This window comes from Zalophus californianus, chromosome 5 (assembly GCF_009762305.2).
Source record: "Zalophus californianus isolate mZalCal1 chromosome 5, mZalCal1.pri.v2, whole genome shotgun sequence".
In the NCBI taxonomy this organism is placed as follows: Eukaryota; Metazoa; Chordata; class Mammalia; order Carnivora; family Otariidae; genus Zalophus; species Zalophus californianus.
The window spans coordinates 73,643,472-73,660,912 of record NC_045599.1 but is presented as its reverse complement, the minus strand read 5'-3'; the positions used below and the strand labels follow the sequence as shown (position 1 = coordinate 73,660,912).

The following is a 17,441-nucleotide window of genomic DNA, read 5'->3' as shown; positions in this document are numbered from 1 at the left end:
TCTTGTAGAACTTTATCAAAGTATAGTTTTGATAGATGATATTCAAAGGAATCTTTTCAGAAATTTAAGTATAATCCCAAGATTTTAGAATTAAATTAAAAAAAATCCAATTTCTGCTAGGTCAATGCTTCTGTGATATTAAAAGGTATTTTTAGCAAATTATATTTAAAAAATTTTAGGTTCGTAGTATATACATATATTTATATTATCACTTGGTTTCATAGGGAATTTGAGTTGCTGATTACTTATGGAAGAGTTAATGAAAGCAGTAATTCTTTTGAATTATGACAGAAGAAATTACTGCCAGCTGATATCCATTTCCTCCCTCCTGAAATTAAAACTATACCCGAAGATCCCTAAAGGAGTTCTTCACTTAATCTTAGAAATAAGTTCATACTCACAAACTGAGTCCACTTCATTTGGAATTTTGGGTTCTAGGCCTGATGACACCTGAGCCATCATCTAGTTCACTCGTCTTGTTTTATAGAAAAATGAGTCCCAAAGGGAAAGCTGGCACACATTTAATCCGTGGCATTGTTAGAGCTGAAACCCAGGTCTAAAACAGTCACATGTCTTTCGTTATACAATAATCAGATCTCAGGAATTCTAAGGAATGGTTCCCATTTCCTTATCCTGGAGTGTGATTATGTCTTTTGTTGTTTAAAATAAGGTAGTCATTGTCTTGGGCAGAAATTATTGTATAATATGGAGATAGGCATTTAATTTTTTTGTAAAAATTTTTTTATCTGCCTAAGGTTTCTAATGATTCCTGTACTATTAGCAGTAATACTGATCCTCTATAAGTGAAGTAGACATACATTTCAGACATTTGATAGAGGATATATATTGCATGGAACAATTAGATAGGAAAAAATATAAAACTTAAGCTAAAATTTTTGTTTAAATGACTATATTGTTGGGGCACCTGGGTGGCTCAGTTGGTTAAGTGTCTGCCTTTGGCTCAGGTGGGTTCTGGGATTGAGCCCCACGTCGAGCTCCCTGCTCAGCACAGAGTCTGCTTCTCCCTCTGCCTGCAGCTTCCCCTGCCGTGCTCTCTCCATCTCTCTGTCAAATAAATAAATAAAATCTTAAAAAAATAAAATAAACGACTATATTGTTAACTAGCACCCCTGTGGGATTTTAAAATTGTCTTTTTGTTTGTTTGGGGTTTTTTTTGGAAGATTGTATTTTTAAGTAATCTCTACACCCAATGTGGGGCTCAAATCCCAACCTTGAGATCAAGAGTTGTATGCTCCACCGACTGAGCCATCCAGGGACCCCAAAATTATTTGTTTTTTTAAGCATAGCAGGCCTAAGATATTGACCATGCAGATATTAACCTGCAAAATATGACTTATGGAAGACCAAAAAATAAAAACTCTTCTAATTTCTAAATTCTTTTTCACCTTTTTACAACTACCTTTTTTAAAAAGAGGCATCTATATGCATAATCTTTATTATTACCACCTCAGTCCACTGCTTCCCCCTCTCCCCTGAAGCTGCTGTCAAGGTGTGAAGGAAAGAAGGAAAGATCAAATCAATGAAGGGATAGATACAATCATAGAATTGCTTCACTTGGAATGATAAAATGACTTTCATGCTTGACTGTTAGAACATAGGTAAATGGAGTTGTCTTGAGCTTTTCCTTTGACTCGAAATTTTCTTAAAAACTGAGAAATACTATCTTGCTTTTCCTATGATTGAACCTTTAATACGGGGTTTGAATGATGACTGTGTCTCTTTGAGACTTGCCTTTGGTGTCCAATGAAAGTGAATATAATCGACTTTTCCACAGTAGCACAGTACTCTAGGCAACTGAGCTAACCAGCCATGGAAGAACTTAATAGGGTATTTCTTATCCTCTGCAGTGTTTTGAGAAAAAGACAAATCTTGAAGGATGAATATAGTAATGTGTCTTCTGAAAAGAAGTATAAATCAGTTTCTTTTAAGAAATGGATTTTTTCTAGAGATACAATTTATTTTATTTTTGATTTAATTTTTTGGTATTTATAAACTCTTACTCTCATTTTTGATAGTTTTTTAGCAATATGTTGATATTAACAAGCCTTCTAACTATATTCCTTATGTTTAGGTGATCCTGCTGTCTGGGCGGGGCTAATGGCAGCCTGTCATGCTGATGATAAACTGGCTCTAGTGAACAACACTCAGCCAAAGAGAATGGATTTGTACTTGGCACTGTTATCTGCTGTTTCTGCTTCAAGTAAGTTTAGAAAAACATTTTATACATAATGAATTCAGTGTAAAGTACTCAGAAGGATATTGCAAGAAGGTAGTGGGCATAATTAGCTCTACACTAAAGGCTGAATGATCTCATCTGACAAAGCTTAAAAACAAGCCTTGAAAAGATGAAATCATTTTCTAGAGCCTTAACTGCATACAGAACAAAGCTCAAGAACATTACAGGAATACAAAAATGTTCAGCATTCAACAAGGTAAAATTTACAGTGTCTGGTATCCAGTTAAAACTTAATAGGCATGCAAAGAGGTAGAAAGGTACCACCCATAATGAGATAAATCAATCAATAGAAACAGATCCACAGATGACATACTAGAAATCTCTTTAAAATGTACTTGACTCTTTAAAGCACATATTACAACAATAACACAAAGAACAGGAGGGGAAACAGAAATATTCTGTTGTAAAATTTTTATACTGTAAGTGAAGTGGTATAATATTACTTAAAGGTAGACTGTGGCAGGTTAAAGATGAATACTTAAAAATGTAAAGTAGATACTAAATAAATAAAATTACAGCTAATAAGCCACCAAGGTAGATAAAAAGAAATTGTAAAAAATAATTCAAAGACGAGGAAAAGGGAACAAAGACTCAGATAAGACCAATAGAAAACAAGTAACACATTGGAGTTAAGCCCAACCATATCAATAGTCAAGTTAAATGGTCTGAACACCCCAGTTAAAAGGCAGAAACTGTCATATTGAATAAAAAAGCAAGAGCCAACTATATACTGCCTAAAAGAAACATAGATGAAATATAAATGTATATTTAAATATAAAGACAAAAATAGCCTAAAATGTAAAAGATTGGAAAAAGATATACCATGCCAACACTAATCAAAAGAAAGTTGGAGTGGCAATGCTAATTTCAGGACAAACTGGATTTTAGAGCAAAGGATATTGCCAATGATAAGGAAGGTCATTTCATAATGGAATCAATTCATTGAGAGGACATAACAGTGCTATAAGCCTTTAGGCACTAAGTAACAGAGCTTCAAAACACATATAATCTGCATTGTATTTCAAAATAAAATAGGTAGAAAAAAAGCTTATGGAAAAATGTATGAAGCAAAAACTTACAGAACTGAAAGGAGGGACAGACAAATCCACAATTATATAGTTAGAGATTTAGTACTCTTCTTTCGATAATTGATGGAACAATTGAACAAAAAAATCAGTAAAGATATAATAAAGACTTGAACAACACTCTCAACTAAATTGACCTAATTGGCTTTTATGGAATACTACTTTATAACAGCATTGTCAAGTGAACACAGAACATCTACCTACATTTCTTTTGGGCCAGAAATGTTTGAAATAAATTTAAAAGGTCTCAAATAATATATAAAGCATATTGTTTTAATATAATAGAATTAAGTTAAAAACCAGTAACAGAAAAATATCTGGAAAATTCCCAAATATTTAGAAACTAAATAACATACTTCTAAATAATCCAGTTCAGAGAATAAGCCACAAGGGAAGTTAGAAAAATTTTGAACTGAAAGAGAAGGAAAAAAAAAACATGTCAGATTTCTACGGTGCTATTAAAGCACTGCTTACAGGAAATTGATAGCATCAAATGTCTACATTAGAAAAGAAAGCCTTCAAATCCGTGATCTCAGCTTCTCCTTAAGAACTAGAAAAGGGAAGAAGAATTTATACTCAAAGTAAGCGGAAGAAAAGAAGTAATAAAAGGTAGTGATCAGTGAAATAGAAAACAGAAAATCAACAAAAGTGAAAACTAGTTCTTTGAGAAGATAGTAGAATTGATAAGCCTCTAGCCAGACATCAGGAATGAAAGAGGGTACATCACTATAGCTATTTAAAGGCTAATCACAGGATCTTGGGAACAGTTTACACTATTATATTTGGCAATTTGGATGAAATGGACAAATTCCTTAAAAGACACAAAGCTCACTTAAGAAGAAGTAAATAAACTAAACAGCTTTGTATCTATTAAAGACATTGAATTTTTAGTTAAAAATATTCCGACAAAGAAAACTCCAGGACCAGATGGCTTCATTGAGGAATTCTCCCTAACATTTAAGGAAGAAATAATACCAGTTCTATACAAACCCTTCCCGAAAATAGAAAAGTTGGTATTCTTCTTCTCTGAGGCCAGCATTATCCTGTCACCAAAACCAGGCAAAGACTTTAACAAGAATACTGTGGAACTACAAATGCCGAAATTCATTATAAACCGTAGCAATTCAAATCCAACAACACATAAAAAAGGTAACAATACATCATGATCAAGTGGGGTTTATCCTAGGAATGTAAAGTCGCTTTACATCTGGAAATGTAATTTACCATATTTATAGTTGTGAAGGTGCTAGACAATACTATATGCTATACTTTATGATTCCATTTATGTGAAATTTTAGAAAATGCAAACTGATCCATTGTGTCTGAAAATAATTAGTGGTTGCCTGGGACAGACAGTTAAGAGGAGAAGTATGTTGGGGACAGAAGTGATTACAAAGGGGTAGGGTGAAAATCTTCATGATGATGAATATGTTCATTATCTTGATGGTAGTGGTGGTTCATAGATATATGCTCATGTCAAAAGTCTTCAGGTTGTAGAATTTGAATATGTACATATGTGTAATTTATCATATGTCAGTTATGTCACAGTATTTAATTTTTTCAATGAATTATTTTTAGTTTTACTGTAGATAAAGTGATTTTTTATGTAAATCACAAGTCTATAAAGTTTTAAGTTATTCAACCACAAATATTCCTACCATGAAACTTTTCAGAAACCTGGCACATACTAGGATGGTCTATGGTATTCCTATAATACATGTAAGTTTTAAAAAATTGTATATGCATGATAAGTCTAATTGTAATACTTCTTAGCAATTGATTACTCCTCTGAGAACACATTATAAATTGCAGAAGAAAGTAACATTAACATTTTTGTTAACAGTTAAAGACAAAGAATTCCTTAAGGAGTATACCCAATCTCTTGAAAAGTGGTCTCTCTCCCAAGCTGTCACTGGTCTAATAGACACAGGAAGAATATCTGAAGCTGAAGCCCTCTGCACAAAGGTATTATTATGAAATTGAGCATTGAGATTTATGGATTCTTATCCTACTTAGAAGATAACATTAAACATGGAATGCACAGTATTTAAAGGGCATATGATGGTGGTGGTGATGATAGTGATGATGATGATACCACCCAGCATTTATTGAGTACTTCCTATAAGCCTGTCAGTACACTTAGCAGTTTGTATTTGAACTTCCCAAGAATATATGGCATAAATACTATTATCCCCTTTTTATAAATGAGTAAACTAAGGCTTAGAGAGGGTAAGTAATTTGCACAAGAGTTCACAGCTAGAAAATGATTGAGGTGCTATTTGAACTCACATTTGTCTGACTCTAGGACTCAAGGACTTAATAGGTCTTTGTTGGGGGGAATACCATTATGGAAGCCATATTTCCCTTTGATTTCTGGTTACTACCTTCAGAATGCTGTATTTTCTGGCATCTCTAAAGCTCTGAACCACATAGAAAGACAATGAGGAGTAAGTGGGCAACTGGAGCTACTTAGTAGTTACCTTGTACATACCTGGATTGTAGGCTCTGTGTGTAAATCCTTAGCACCTTGCCTAACACGTAGTAGGGGCTCAGTAAATATGTATTCAGTGAATGAATCAGTTTCATAAACCTACTCAGAAATAATTGAATGGATAATGTGGGTTTTCAAACATTGCTTCTTCTGAAAGCATCTTTTTTCATAAATGCTTACCAAGTCGAGACCAAGTTTTCAAACATTGCTTCTTCTGAAAGCATCTTTTTTCATAAATGCTTACCAAGTCGAGACTGTATTTTCTTTCTAGAAATTTTTTTGGGGGGGCAAGGGGGTGTGGGAGGAGATGAATTTTACAGAGAAGGAAGAATGGATCCTTGAAGGTCCCTTTGGTGTTTGAATTCTCTGAAAAGCAGAGTAATAAATTTTCTCTTTTATTTAAGAAATTCCATCTAAATTCAGGACAGATTAGTATTATGCAGTGAGTGTTTAATAAGCAACTGACAGTTGCTATGCTCTCTCTGACAGAATAAGGGATACTTTTATGAATCTTACTATTTTTTTTGTGCCAATTTCTTAGAAGAAAGCAATCACATATATTTAAGACTATAACTTAATTAAAAAAATTAAATATGTTATTGAGGGACCAGCAATAAAGAAAGAAATGTTTAAAACAGTGGAAGACTTGTTTAGAGAACTTTCTGAAACTTCTTCGAGATATATATATATATACATATATATATATATATAAAGAGATACATATGCATATATATAATTCTGTATGTGTATGTGTATAAATAATGGCTTAGGGAAATGGGTAAATGGGTCATTTCTCTTACAGTGTTTAGGAAGTCTGTGCCTAGAGAAGGACATCTAATGAATATTTTTGTGAAGAGATTGAAAAAGGAAAAAAAAACTATAGCTTATAGCTCTTCCTGTATAGTTTCTTCCGATAAGGAATAGTGTTAGCTTTCACTGTTAATTTTATGTCTTCTGAATTCACCTATTTACATTCAGAACTTAAGTTTTTCAGGATATCACCTACGAATAAAACAAGTCAAAGAGACAAACTAAAATAAATGAATTAAAAACTCCAATAATAGCATTATCAATTTTAATTTAAATGTGGAGTTTGATATTCTCAAGCTGTTCATTGTTATATTTATTTTACTTTTGTAGTTCTTTATTTTTTATTAAGAAAAGGTTAAGTTCACATTTTTTTTTCCCAACATGGAGAATACTTAATTGCCACTTAACATTCAAGAATCTATTTGATGTATTTCTATTTGGGGTTTAATTTTTAGAATTTAAAAAGTAACCCTGATCAGCCAGCTATTATCTTACTTTTGAGACAAGTTCAGTGTAAACCACTCCTGGAGTCACAAAACCCTCTCCCAGATGCTGTCCTTGAAGAGCTGCAAAAAACAGTCATGTCCAACTCAACTTCTGTTCCAGCTTGGCAGGTAAATTCTCTCCTTTCTTACATGAATCCTGAACTAGAATCTTTCATTATACTAGGTGAAGGCAGGGGTTAAGCTCCATTTTATTTGTCTTGTCTTTAAACTCACCATATATCTTTCACTTTCAAGATTTCAAGTATGTTGTATTGTGATTAGGGAGACTTGAGGAAGTTTAATACTAATTTAGGATCTGCTGCTACACTGCTTCAAAGCTTCTTAAATTGTTGATTATAAATTTCCTCGATTTAAAACAATGTTGAGAATACTGTCTTTTACATGGTGTTGATGTAAGAGAGCTAAAGAGTGTTTCAAACATTTTGTCATAATGTTGTTAACTCTGTTGTAGAGAGGATTTATGTAGTTTTTCTTTATTTTTCTTTAACTACCACATAAGTAACTCATATCCAGGATTTTAATGGTTATTTAGTGTTTTTTGAAATAGTTACAGATGCCTGAATCAACAGAATGTCCTTTTAGCTGGATCTGGTTATGTTTGTCATATGTCATTACATGTCAATGACAAACATGTAATGATCACCATGTACTTTATTCTTATTGATTTTAAAACACAGAAAAACATGTAATTACTGTATTCAGTTTACTATAGTTTCCTCTGCTCCAGAGAAAGGGTCAAAGGGGCTTTTTGATGTTGATTTAACAGAAGCTTATTTTACTATAATTTTTTCTTCATTTTGATCTTTTATTATAACAACTTTTTGATGTTCCTGCTTAAAAAGATTATCTAGTGGCATAAAGTAGTTGGATTATGCAAGCTAAGCCTGCTTTTTACTGTAATCATTGGAGAAAGATGGTGCTTTTTATCCCCTTTCTTAAAGTTTGCCATATGAAAGTTAAGATAATTTAATTCTAAGGTCAAATGGATACTGATGATTTCTTCATCAAGAAGAAAAATACCTTGTCAAACGAAAAGGGAAAAATAAAAGATAAACTTTATAGGAAGTAGAGTTTTAAGAGATAGCGTGTGTTTTCTTTCATATTATGTAATTCACAAAGGATAGAGTATAAAAGTCTTAAAAGACCCATTCATTACATTTTTACTTACATACATGCCTTTTTAGCTGCCACCTATACCAAGATACAGAACATTTCCAGTAACCTAGTTGCCTCCCCATGCCTTTCTCTTTGATTTCTCCCTACTTCAAATAAAAAGGAGAAGCACTGTTCTGACTTCTGTCACTTCTTTCTAGTTGTGCCTGTTTTTGAACATCCTGTAAACGGACTATTCTTTTGTATCTGGTACTTTCATTCAGCGTCGTGTGTGGGACTCATTAGTTGTTTCATGTAGCCGTAATTTTTCCATTTCATCTTATGAATATATACTTGATGGTATTTGGATTATTTCTAGGTTTTGGCTATCATGAGTAATGCTGCTGTGTCCGTCCTTACCTCTGTCTTTCAGTGGGTGATAAGGGATATGTATGTTTAGTAGATCCTGTCGGACAGTCTTCTAAAATGGTTGTCTATTTGATGTTCCCACCAGCAAATTCTGAGCATTCCAATTGCTGATATTGCTAGATGTGGTTAATATTTCCCTTTTCAGTAGATAGGTAGGTAATAGTATCCTGTGGTAGTTTTAACTTGAATTTACCTGACTAATGATGTTGAGTCACTTTTCATATGCTTATTGAACCTTTGGATATCCTCTTTATAAAGTGCCTTTTATTTTTCATGGGCTTTTTTTTTTTTTTTTTACTGATTTTTAGAATTCATTATATTTTCTGGATTGAAGCACACTTTAGGTATTTGTATTGCACATATTTTCTCATGTCTGTACCTTGGCTTAGCACTCTGTTAATATTATTTTTTGATGAATAGTTCTTCATTTTAATGAAGTCTAACTTACCATTTTGTAATGGTTAATGCTTTATTGAAATGTTCTATTTAAGAACGCTTTGCTTACTTTAAGCGCCTAAAGATATTTTTCTGTTTTCCTCTAGAAATTTTTGTTTTGGGGCGCCTGAGTGGCTCAGTCGTTAAGCGTCTGCCTTCGGCTCAGGTCACGATCTCAGGGTCCTGGGATCGAGCCCCACATTGGGCTCCCTGCTCAGTGGGAAGCCTGCTTCTCCATTTCACACTCTCCCTGCTTGTGTTCCCTCTCTCTCTGTGTCTCTCTCTATCAAATAAATAACATCTTTAAAAAAAAAAATTTTTTTTGTTTTACCTTTCACATGTTAGGATATGATTCATCCAGGGTTAATTTTTGTTAATGTTGCAGGATCCAGGTTCATTCCTTTCTTATGTGTATCACATTGTTCCAGCATCATTCCTTGAAAAGACCATTCTGTCCCCACTGAACTGTAGTGATGCTTTTGTCAGAAATCAGGTGACTGTATCTGTAGGTCTTAATAGGGCTCCCTCTTCTTTTCTATTATCTATTTGTTTATTCTTGTTTATGGCGTTATAATTAGTTTTTATGTGTGGTGGTAATATTAAGACCCCTGACTTTTTTTGTTCTCTTTCACGTGTCCTAAAGTCATTTTAGGCTTTTTGCAATTATATATGATTGTCAACTACCCTGCTTCCTTCCCCCACAAACAAAAGCCCTGCTAGGATCTTGATTGGAATTGCATGAATCTGTAGTTTAATTTGGGGAGGATTGATAAAGTAATACTACTGAATTTCTCTATCCACAAATGTGGTATTTTCCTCAAATTATTTGGGTTCTAAATTTCTCTCAGTGATGTTTTACAATTTTCATTGTAGAGGTCTTTTACATTTTTATGTTAAATTTTTAGTAGGTAGTTGATATTTTTTGTTTGATTACAAATGGTATTTTTTTCTTGTATGCTTGCTCCAAATGCTTAGAAATGCAGTTGATATTTATATGTTGACCTGCAACAACCTTGCTGAATTCACTTATTTTTTTGAAATGATTTTAGGTTTTCTGTATACACAATTATATAATTTGTGAATAACAAGGTTTTACGTTTTCTTTCCGATATTTGTATATTGACTTTTTTTTTTTGCCATATTGCACTGTTTAGAACCTTGAATACAGTGTTAAATAGAAGTGGTGGTTAGATAAGTGAACGTTCTTATTATCAACCTAACATAGAAAGCATTTACTATTTCATAATTAATATGATTTTTGCTATAGGTTTTATCTGATATATATATATATCAGATTAAGGAAGTTTTCTTCTATTCTAAATTGGTAAAAGAGATTTGTTTTCTATCATGAATGGATGTTGAGTTTTAACAGATCTTTTGGGGGGACATCTATTAGAATGGCTCTTTTCTGTTAATGCAGTGTACTGCATTGATTTTCAAATGCTACATTAACCTTGCATTCTAGAAGAAATCCTACTTGGTTATGATGTATTTTTCCTTTTATATATATTGCTGGAGTCACTTGGCTAATGACTGTTTAAAGAATTTTTAATACCTATATTCATGAGAGAGAAAGGCTTGTAACTTTTCATTCTCATAAGGTCTATGTTAGGTTTTGTTATCTATGTTAATTCTCCTTTTCTTTATTTTCTGAAAGAGTTTGTGTGAGAGTGACATTTATTTCTTTAATGTTTAGAAGAATTCACCATTGAAGCTATTTGGGCCAAGAATTTTCTTTATGGGAAAGTTTTTTTTTTAAGATTTCCTCTTTCTTTAGCATTGTTGAATTACAGGGAATTTGTCCAGCACATCTCAATTTCAGATTTATCGGCATAAAGTTGTTCATGATACCTTCTTTGTAATGTTTGGAAAATCTGTAATGCTTTTTTCCTTTTTCATTCTTATATTGGTAATTTGTGTTTTCTAAATTTTTTTCTTGATAATCAGTTTTATTAACTTTTCAAAGAACCAACTTTTTGTTTTGATTTTCTTCATTATAGTTTCTTTACATGTTATTGACTTCTTTCTATGTTATTTTTGCTTTCTTTGGTTTTAGATTTTTTTTTCCCCTAGCTTCTTGAGATAGAAACTTACAGCATAGATTTTCCGTCTTTCTCCAGTATATGTATTCCCCAAGATTTTGTGTAGTGCTTTCATTATCATTCATTTGAAAATGTTTTCTGATTTCCATTGGGATTTCTTCTTTGATCCATGTGAGTCTTTTTTGTTTGTTTTTTCATTTTGGGGGGAGGGGTGGTTTTTTTTTTTTGTTTTAAGAAAGAGAGAGAGAGTGCATGCAGGAGTGAGAGCAAATGGAGTGCGGGGAGAGGGAGAGAGAGAATCTTTAGCACAACCCTGAGATCATGATCTGAGCTGAAATCAAGAGTTGGACACTTAACCAACTGAGCCACCCAGGCGCCCTGATCCATGTTTTTTTCTGAAGCATGTTGTAAAATTTCTAATATGGGAGAGGATGTTTTTTTTTCAGTTGTCTCTTACTGATTTTTAGTTTAATTTCACTTAATCAGAGTAGACTGTATAATTTCAGTTCTTTGAAATGTGACCCAGCATATGGTCAGATTTAGAAAATACACATTTTCACTGAATGTGTATTCTACAGTTGCTGAGTATAGTCTTCCAAATATATCATTTAAGTCAAGCTGATTATGTTTAAATCTTCTATATCTGTATTGAATTTTTTGTCTGTTTCTTTTACCGTTGCTGAGATAGGTGTATTAAAATCTCCAACTTTGATTCTGCATTTCAGTGTTTTTTTTTTCCTTTCATTTCTGTCAACTTTTGCTTCATAAATTCTGTGTCTTTATTAGGTGAATACAAATGTAGGAGTGTTATCTCTTCCAATTAATTGATTCTTATTCATTACGAAACAGACCCCTTTATCTCTTAATACTTCTTGTCTTAAGATATACTTTGTTGGAGGTTGATACAGCTGTACAAACTTCTTTTTGATCAGTATTTACATGATATATCTGTTTTTACATTCCATTTTGATTTTGTTCCTGACTTACCATCATGGAAGACTCTTTAACACTTTCAAGTGCTGTGGCTAGTAAGCTATTGCTGATAGAATGGGCAAGATGTCTACTCCTTTCTTAACCTGTGATTTTTGGATTTTTGGGGGCATAAAACTTACCAAAAATTAAATTAAAAATTTAACTTCATCAAAGTGTATTGAATTTATTGGTTTGTACCAGACTATGTACTAAATTAAAAATTTTTTGGTTCTGTTCTCTTTCTGTTCCTCAGTGGCTGGCACACATATATCAGTCCCAAGGAATGATGGGTGCTGCAGAGATGTGTTATAGAAAGAGTCTACAAGTAGCATCCCAACAGGGCATTTGGAGTGGGAAGCTGTCGAGTCTCTTGAGACTAGCTCTACTTGCTTTAAAAGCCTGCATGGTAAGATCATATTATAATTATGATCATGAAAAATTGATTCTTTTATTTTTCTTTAAGATGATAGTGCTTTCTGTTGAGTTCCTGTTGTTTCATCACCTTCTCATGTGGCCTTCTCATAGACTTTGTATTTGGGCTTTTGGTGGAAATAAGAGTCATGTAAATCCATAGATTCCAATTAATTCCAATTAAATTCCAATCCAAAGATTGCAATTTAAAAGTTGAATTATGGCAGAATATACATATTTGTTTCCTTTTGATAAATTAGAATTAACCCAGGTACTCATCTGTGACAAAGGTGCCAGTAATTTAACATTTCAGTCATTTCTCAGTTAAATTTGACATTCTGTAAGAAGGACTTCTGGTAATTTTTGATTTGACATCTGATTTTTGATACAAAATTAGGTATATTAATCTAGAAATCTTTGGTACTAGTATGGAAAACTCTTTAAGATAAATGTTTACGTGTGTGTGCTTTGGGGGGCAAACTGCTGAACAGCGTATATGATACTGTATTTGAGTGTATGTGTGTGTGATACATATTAACTTATTTCATATTCACGGTAATCCTGTTTTACAGTTGAGGAAATTAGCTTGCAGTTTAGTAATACCCATATATACCCCATCTTCTCCCACCACCCACTACAGCCACAAAAATTATTTTCTCTAATGGCTTTGGTTCTGGTTATACCATTTACTACCTGTGAAAACTTTAGCTGTTTAGAGCCTTTCTTTTTCCTTGTAAGAGTAGAGATAATAATACTACTTTGCCTTCTTATAGGGCTAAATATCAAATGAAATAACATTTCCAAAAGCCTTTGTAAACTTTAAAACACTGCTCGAGTCTAATTATTCTTACTGTACTATTTGACACCCAGCAGTTGTTGTAAAAGAATATGAGATGCATGTTTCTATGGTAAACACCTGGCAGTGTACAGCGGATGAGGATTGTAAAATTACACTTTTATGAGAGGCTCCTGTATGTGTTATAATATATGAATAGGATATTAAACTGAGAGTTTCAGCTAAGATACTAAATACTAGATTTCAGAGATAACAGATTCCAAAATGAGATATAAGATCAAGTTACAGACTTCCAAAGTGAGTAGAAGCCTAACCTATAAGGGAGCTATAAAAGGATTAGAAGTTGGAGAAGGATTATGAAGAAATTTTGGGGGGTAGAGCTATTCTGTTTCCCCCCCATCTCTGTGGCACATTTCCACCCACAGATGCCCACAAAGGTGAGGAAGGGAGAAAGTGTATATTTTTTGCTTTCAGTCTGTACACAATTGGGTTTCATCCTCCAAGGTAGCTGATTATGGGATAAACAGCTGAAGAGTGAATAAATTAATTAACTAATTAATTTTTAAAAAATAATAATAATAAAAGAACCTATCTGAATTCTCTCAGAGAAAGGGAGGTTTTGATGTGTGGCCTCTGAGGTCCTGGAGGCATATGGACAGGTATCTGACATAACCTCAGGAGCTTGTGGCTCTCCACCTGCTGTGTTAGGACAGAGGAAAAGAGAGTGTTTTGGAAAATGAGCACATGCTCTGGCAGAGAGTGGTCTGCAGTAGGTGAATCCCAAAGGTGGGTAGGAGTATACGGTTGGGTACAAGATGGAGGGAGTGAAGGAGACTGTGACCTGGGTTTGGCAGCACTCCTGGAGTTTGTTGGAACGAGTGAGTGGTGCCAGTGTGAAAATGAGTTGGCATAGGACTTATCTTAGATCCTATCCAGTAGGGCCTCCTAGAGGAGTGATGGGATCTCGGCAGAAAGGCAGCTAGAGGTTTGCAGATTGCTTAGAGGATGTGGAGAGTAAGTGAAATAGAGTATATTTGTCCAGGTTAGTGGAGCTGTAGATGAACAGGACTGCTTCACAGGCATGCATTCTATGCAGTTGCCCAGGGCTCCACACTTGGTCTAATGCTCTCCAGTCACCATCTTGAAATTCTTAACTATTTTTGAACAAAGGGCCATGCATTTTTATTTTGCATTGGGCTCCACAGATTACATAGCTAGTCCTGCAGATAAGAGACTATCCATGAAATTGGGAGTCTCTGATAAAGCCAGGAAAGCCTGGATGAGAAAAAGAGATTGAAATATCTATCAGGCCTAGAGAGCAAGGCATCATCGTACAGTAGCACCAGTCAAATACAGACTTCCGGCATTTCAGTAGCTGTCTGAGACTACAATTGGCAAGAAAAGGTGAGTGTTGGGACGAGGAGCAAACCCTCTGCTGCTATCTGTAACCATACCCTGTCTGGGAACTGTAGTGGGACAGGGTGCAGATACTACCTCTGAATGAAGATTGAAGTATTGAAAGGAAGAAGATATTCTAATTAAGATTGTTTGTGATGACTCTAAGAAAAGTAGGTATCAGAATCACAGAGCCTACTGTAATATATACCCAGGGACAGAGATAAAGTGCTTCCTCATATAACAAATTTTAAAGACACAGTGGGAGACAAAAATTTGCATTCTGTTTTTAATATACCAAGTACATATAGAAACTTTTTCCTTATATAGTAATCTGAGCTAACTTTATAGAATATTTTATATGAGAATACATTATAAAAGCAACCAGTGAGGGTTTGTGTTCTTGGTTTTTAAAAATATTATTAGGAATGAGGCACCTGGGTGACTCGGTTGAGTGTTGGAGTCATGATCTCAGTATCATGAGATGGAACACTGTGTTGGCCTCCATGCTTAGCGCAGAGTCTGCTTAACATTCTTTTCCCCTCCCTCTCCCTCTGCTCCCACCTACCCCCACTCTAAAATAAATAAATAAATAAAATCTTTAAAAAAATAATATAAAAAATAAAAATGTATTAGGAGTAGTCGTATTACTTTTGGGCTTTGCCTTATTTTCTTTGTCAAATGTACCCAAGGTCTCATTGCTTCCATCTTTATAGAAGATGCTTTACAATTTATTTTCAAATTTATTATCTTTATAGCTTCCTTTTTCTTAATTACATGCATAATAATTATTGCCTGTACTGCACTGTTTATTGCTCTTTTTTTATAATTTCATGTTTGAAATGGACTCATCCTATTGACTTTATTAAAATGTGTACTCTAGATACCTGTACATATGAAATCTTAGTTTTTAATGAACGTTTGAGGTTTTTAATGAAAGATTTTAAGTGCATTTTTTCTTCTAACGTAATTCAGCAGACTGTTCACCATTTTATCTTCACGTTATTGTTCCTTAGGAACACACTTATCTGTTATTTCTGAGTCAGTACATGTAAGAAACTAAAGTTTGCAACATAAGTGATGTGTAGATACCTTAACATTTTCCTTATAAAGTGAAATTCTTTAAAAAGTTCTCAGTATTGATGAGTTTGATTTATCTGTGATCTGCTTTGTACCTTTTTTCTATTTTGGGATTTTATTAAAATATTTAATTTCAGCCTTCTCTCTCTCCTTAGATAATTTTTGAAATGTGGGACTTTATCACTACCAATTAGAGTCATGTTAGATTGAGTTTTTTATATTTGTTAGATCCCAGAGGCTTAGTGACTGATAGATTTTATTCACCTATATAGTAGAATAGTGCATTTCCTTTTAAGAAATATTTTAGTGTTTTTTAAGTAATATTCCTCTTTGAAACCTTCCTTTTTTCCAGTCTACCCTGTTCTGTAGCTCTTTAAGGGCAGGAATCAGATCGTAATCATTTTGTAGAATCATGGCCCCTGTAGCATTTACATGGTGACTTGGACAAGTAGGCACTTAATAAATGAGTGTTGAATTTCATTTTTTTAGGGTAAACATGTTGAAAGCCTCGATTTACTATATGTCTTATATTTTTACAGGCTAATATTTCCAATGATCACTGGTCATCTTTGGTTCAGGAAGCTACAACTGAGGCCTTGAAACTTTGCTTTTGTCCATTGGCTGTCTTTTTACAAGCTTTGTTACAGTTCAACCGCAAAATGGGGGCAAGGTATGAAGAATTCTTGTTCCCTTTTTTTCTTGGAAATGTTTCTTCACTTTCAGTCCCTCAAGGAAACAAAGATTTAGAGTTAGTGTAACAAACTTGGTGTTATTCATATATCTGTTACTACTTTGGAAAGGCTGTTGAAGTAACCAAGTAAGGAAGAAAGCAAAGTCTTATATTTGTTTTACAAAAAATAATTTGGTACACAGATATAGAATATGAGAGATTGGGCATGACAGCATTTCAAGTGAAGAAGGGCTTGGAGTTTTGCTGTCTTCAGATATACCAACAGTGTAATGTGGATTCTAGAAACAAAATAAAAATACTGAAGTTCAAGGCTAGATTGACTTAAGTTCATGCAAGGTACTGAGCTATGAAAAAAAAGTAATGAATATTGAAAAGACAGAATTATGTTTATAAATAATGAGGTTTTTATATCTAGAAAAACTCAAAGTTTTTGAGATTACAATATACAAATTTTAGTGATCTTTTTATTGAAAGGTGAGGATGGGGTCAGAAATAAATTTGAAAAAAATTACTTAAAGATCATATGGATGAAAAAACAAGCAAGAATATTTTAAAATTCTGAGAATAATATGTAGCTTTAATGGTTATTACACATAATACAGAGCAACTGTAGGTAAAACCGTGGTTTAGGAGCATTATGTTACTGCAACACGATAGATACTGTAGACATAGAGCTTAAAACATATAAATATGTGGCAGGGATCACATCAGCATCCCAAAATAGGAGTGAAGGAAGAATTAAGGCTATGGCTAATCAGCAGTTCCAGAACCATTTAGTATTTATTTACTTTTGGCCAGTTTTTTGTATGACTGATTTCACTCAGAAATGTTTTAGGCTATAATTTATTTATACTTCCTAATGAACTCTTTCTGCTGAAGCTCAGTGTGGGTGACTTAAAGGGCCTTAACCTCTACCTCCTTGTAATCGGTTAGCACCTCCCATAATTTT

General features: G+C 33.6%; 1 protein-coding gene across 11 annotated transcripts in view; it reads left to right on the top strand.

Moving 5' to 3' along the window:
- Nucleotides 1-17,441, top strand: part of TTC37 (tetratricopeptide repeat domain 37) — a 167,477-nt gene that overhangs the window by 130,770 nt on the left and 19,266 nt on the right. For 10 of the 11 annotated variants that reach the window (XR_003522132.2, XM_027605941.2, XM_027605936.2 and 7 more), the window contains 5 exons: nucleotides 2,093-2,221; nucleotides 5,186-5,307; nucleotides 7,099-7,257; nucleotides 12,373-12,525; nucleotides 16,341-16,471. Coding sequence is in view for 10 of the 11 variants with exons in the window: in XM_027605941.2 (XP_027461742.1) it covers nucleotides 2,093-2,221; nucleotides 5,186-5,307; nucleotides 7,099-7,257; nucleotides 12,373-12,525; nucleotides 16,341-16,471 (694 nt within the window). In the remaining variant the exon portion in view is untranslated. The remainder of the gene's footprint in view (nucleotides 1-2,092; nucleotides 2,222-5,185; nucleotides 5,308-7,098; nucleotides 7,258-12,372; nucleotides 12,526-16,340; nucleotides 16,472-17,441) is intronic. The other variant, XM_027605942.2, reaches the window with a different exon arrangement.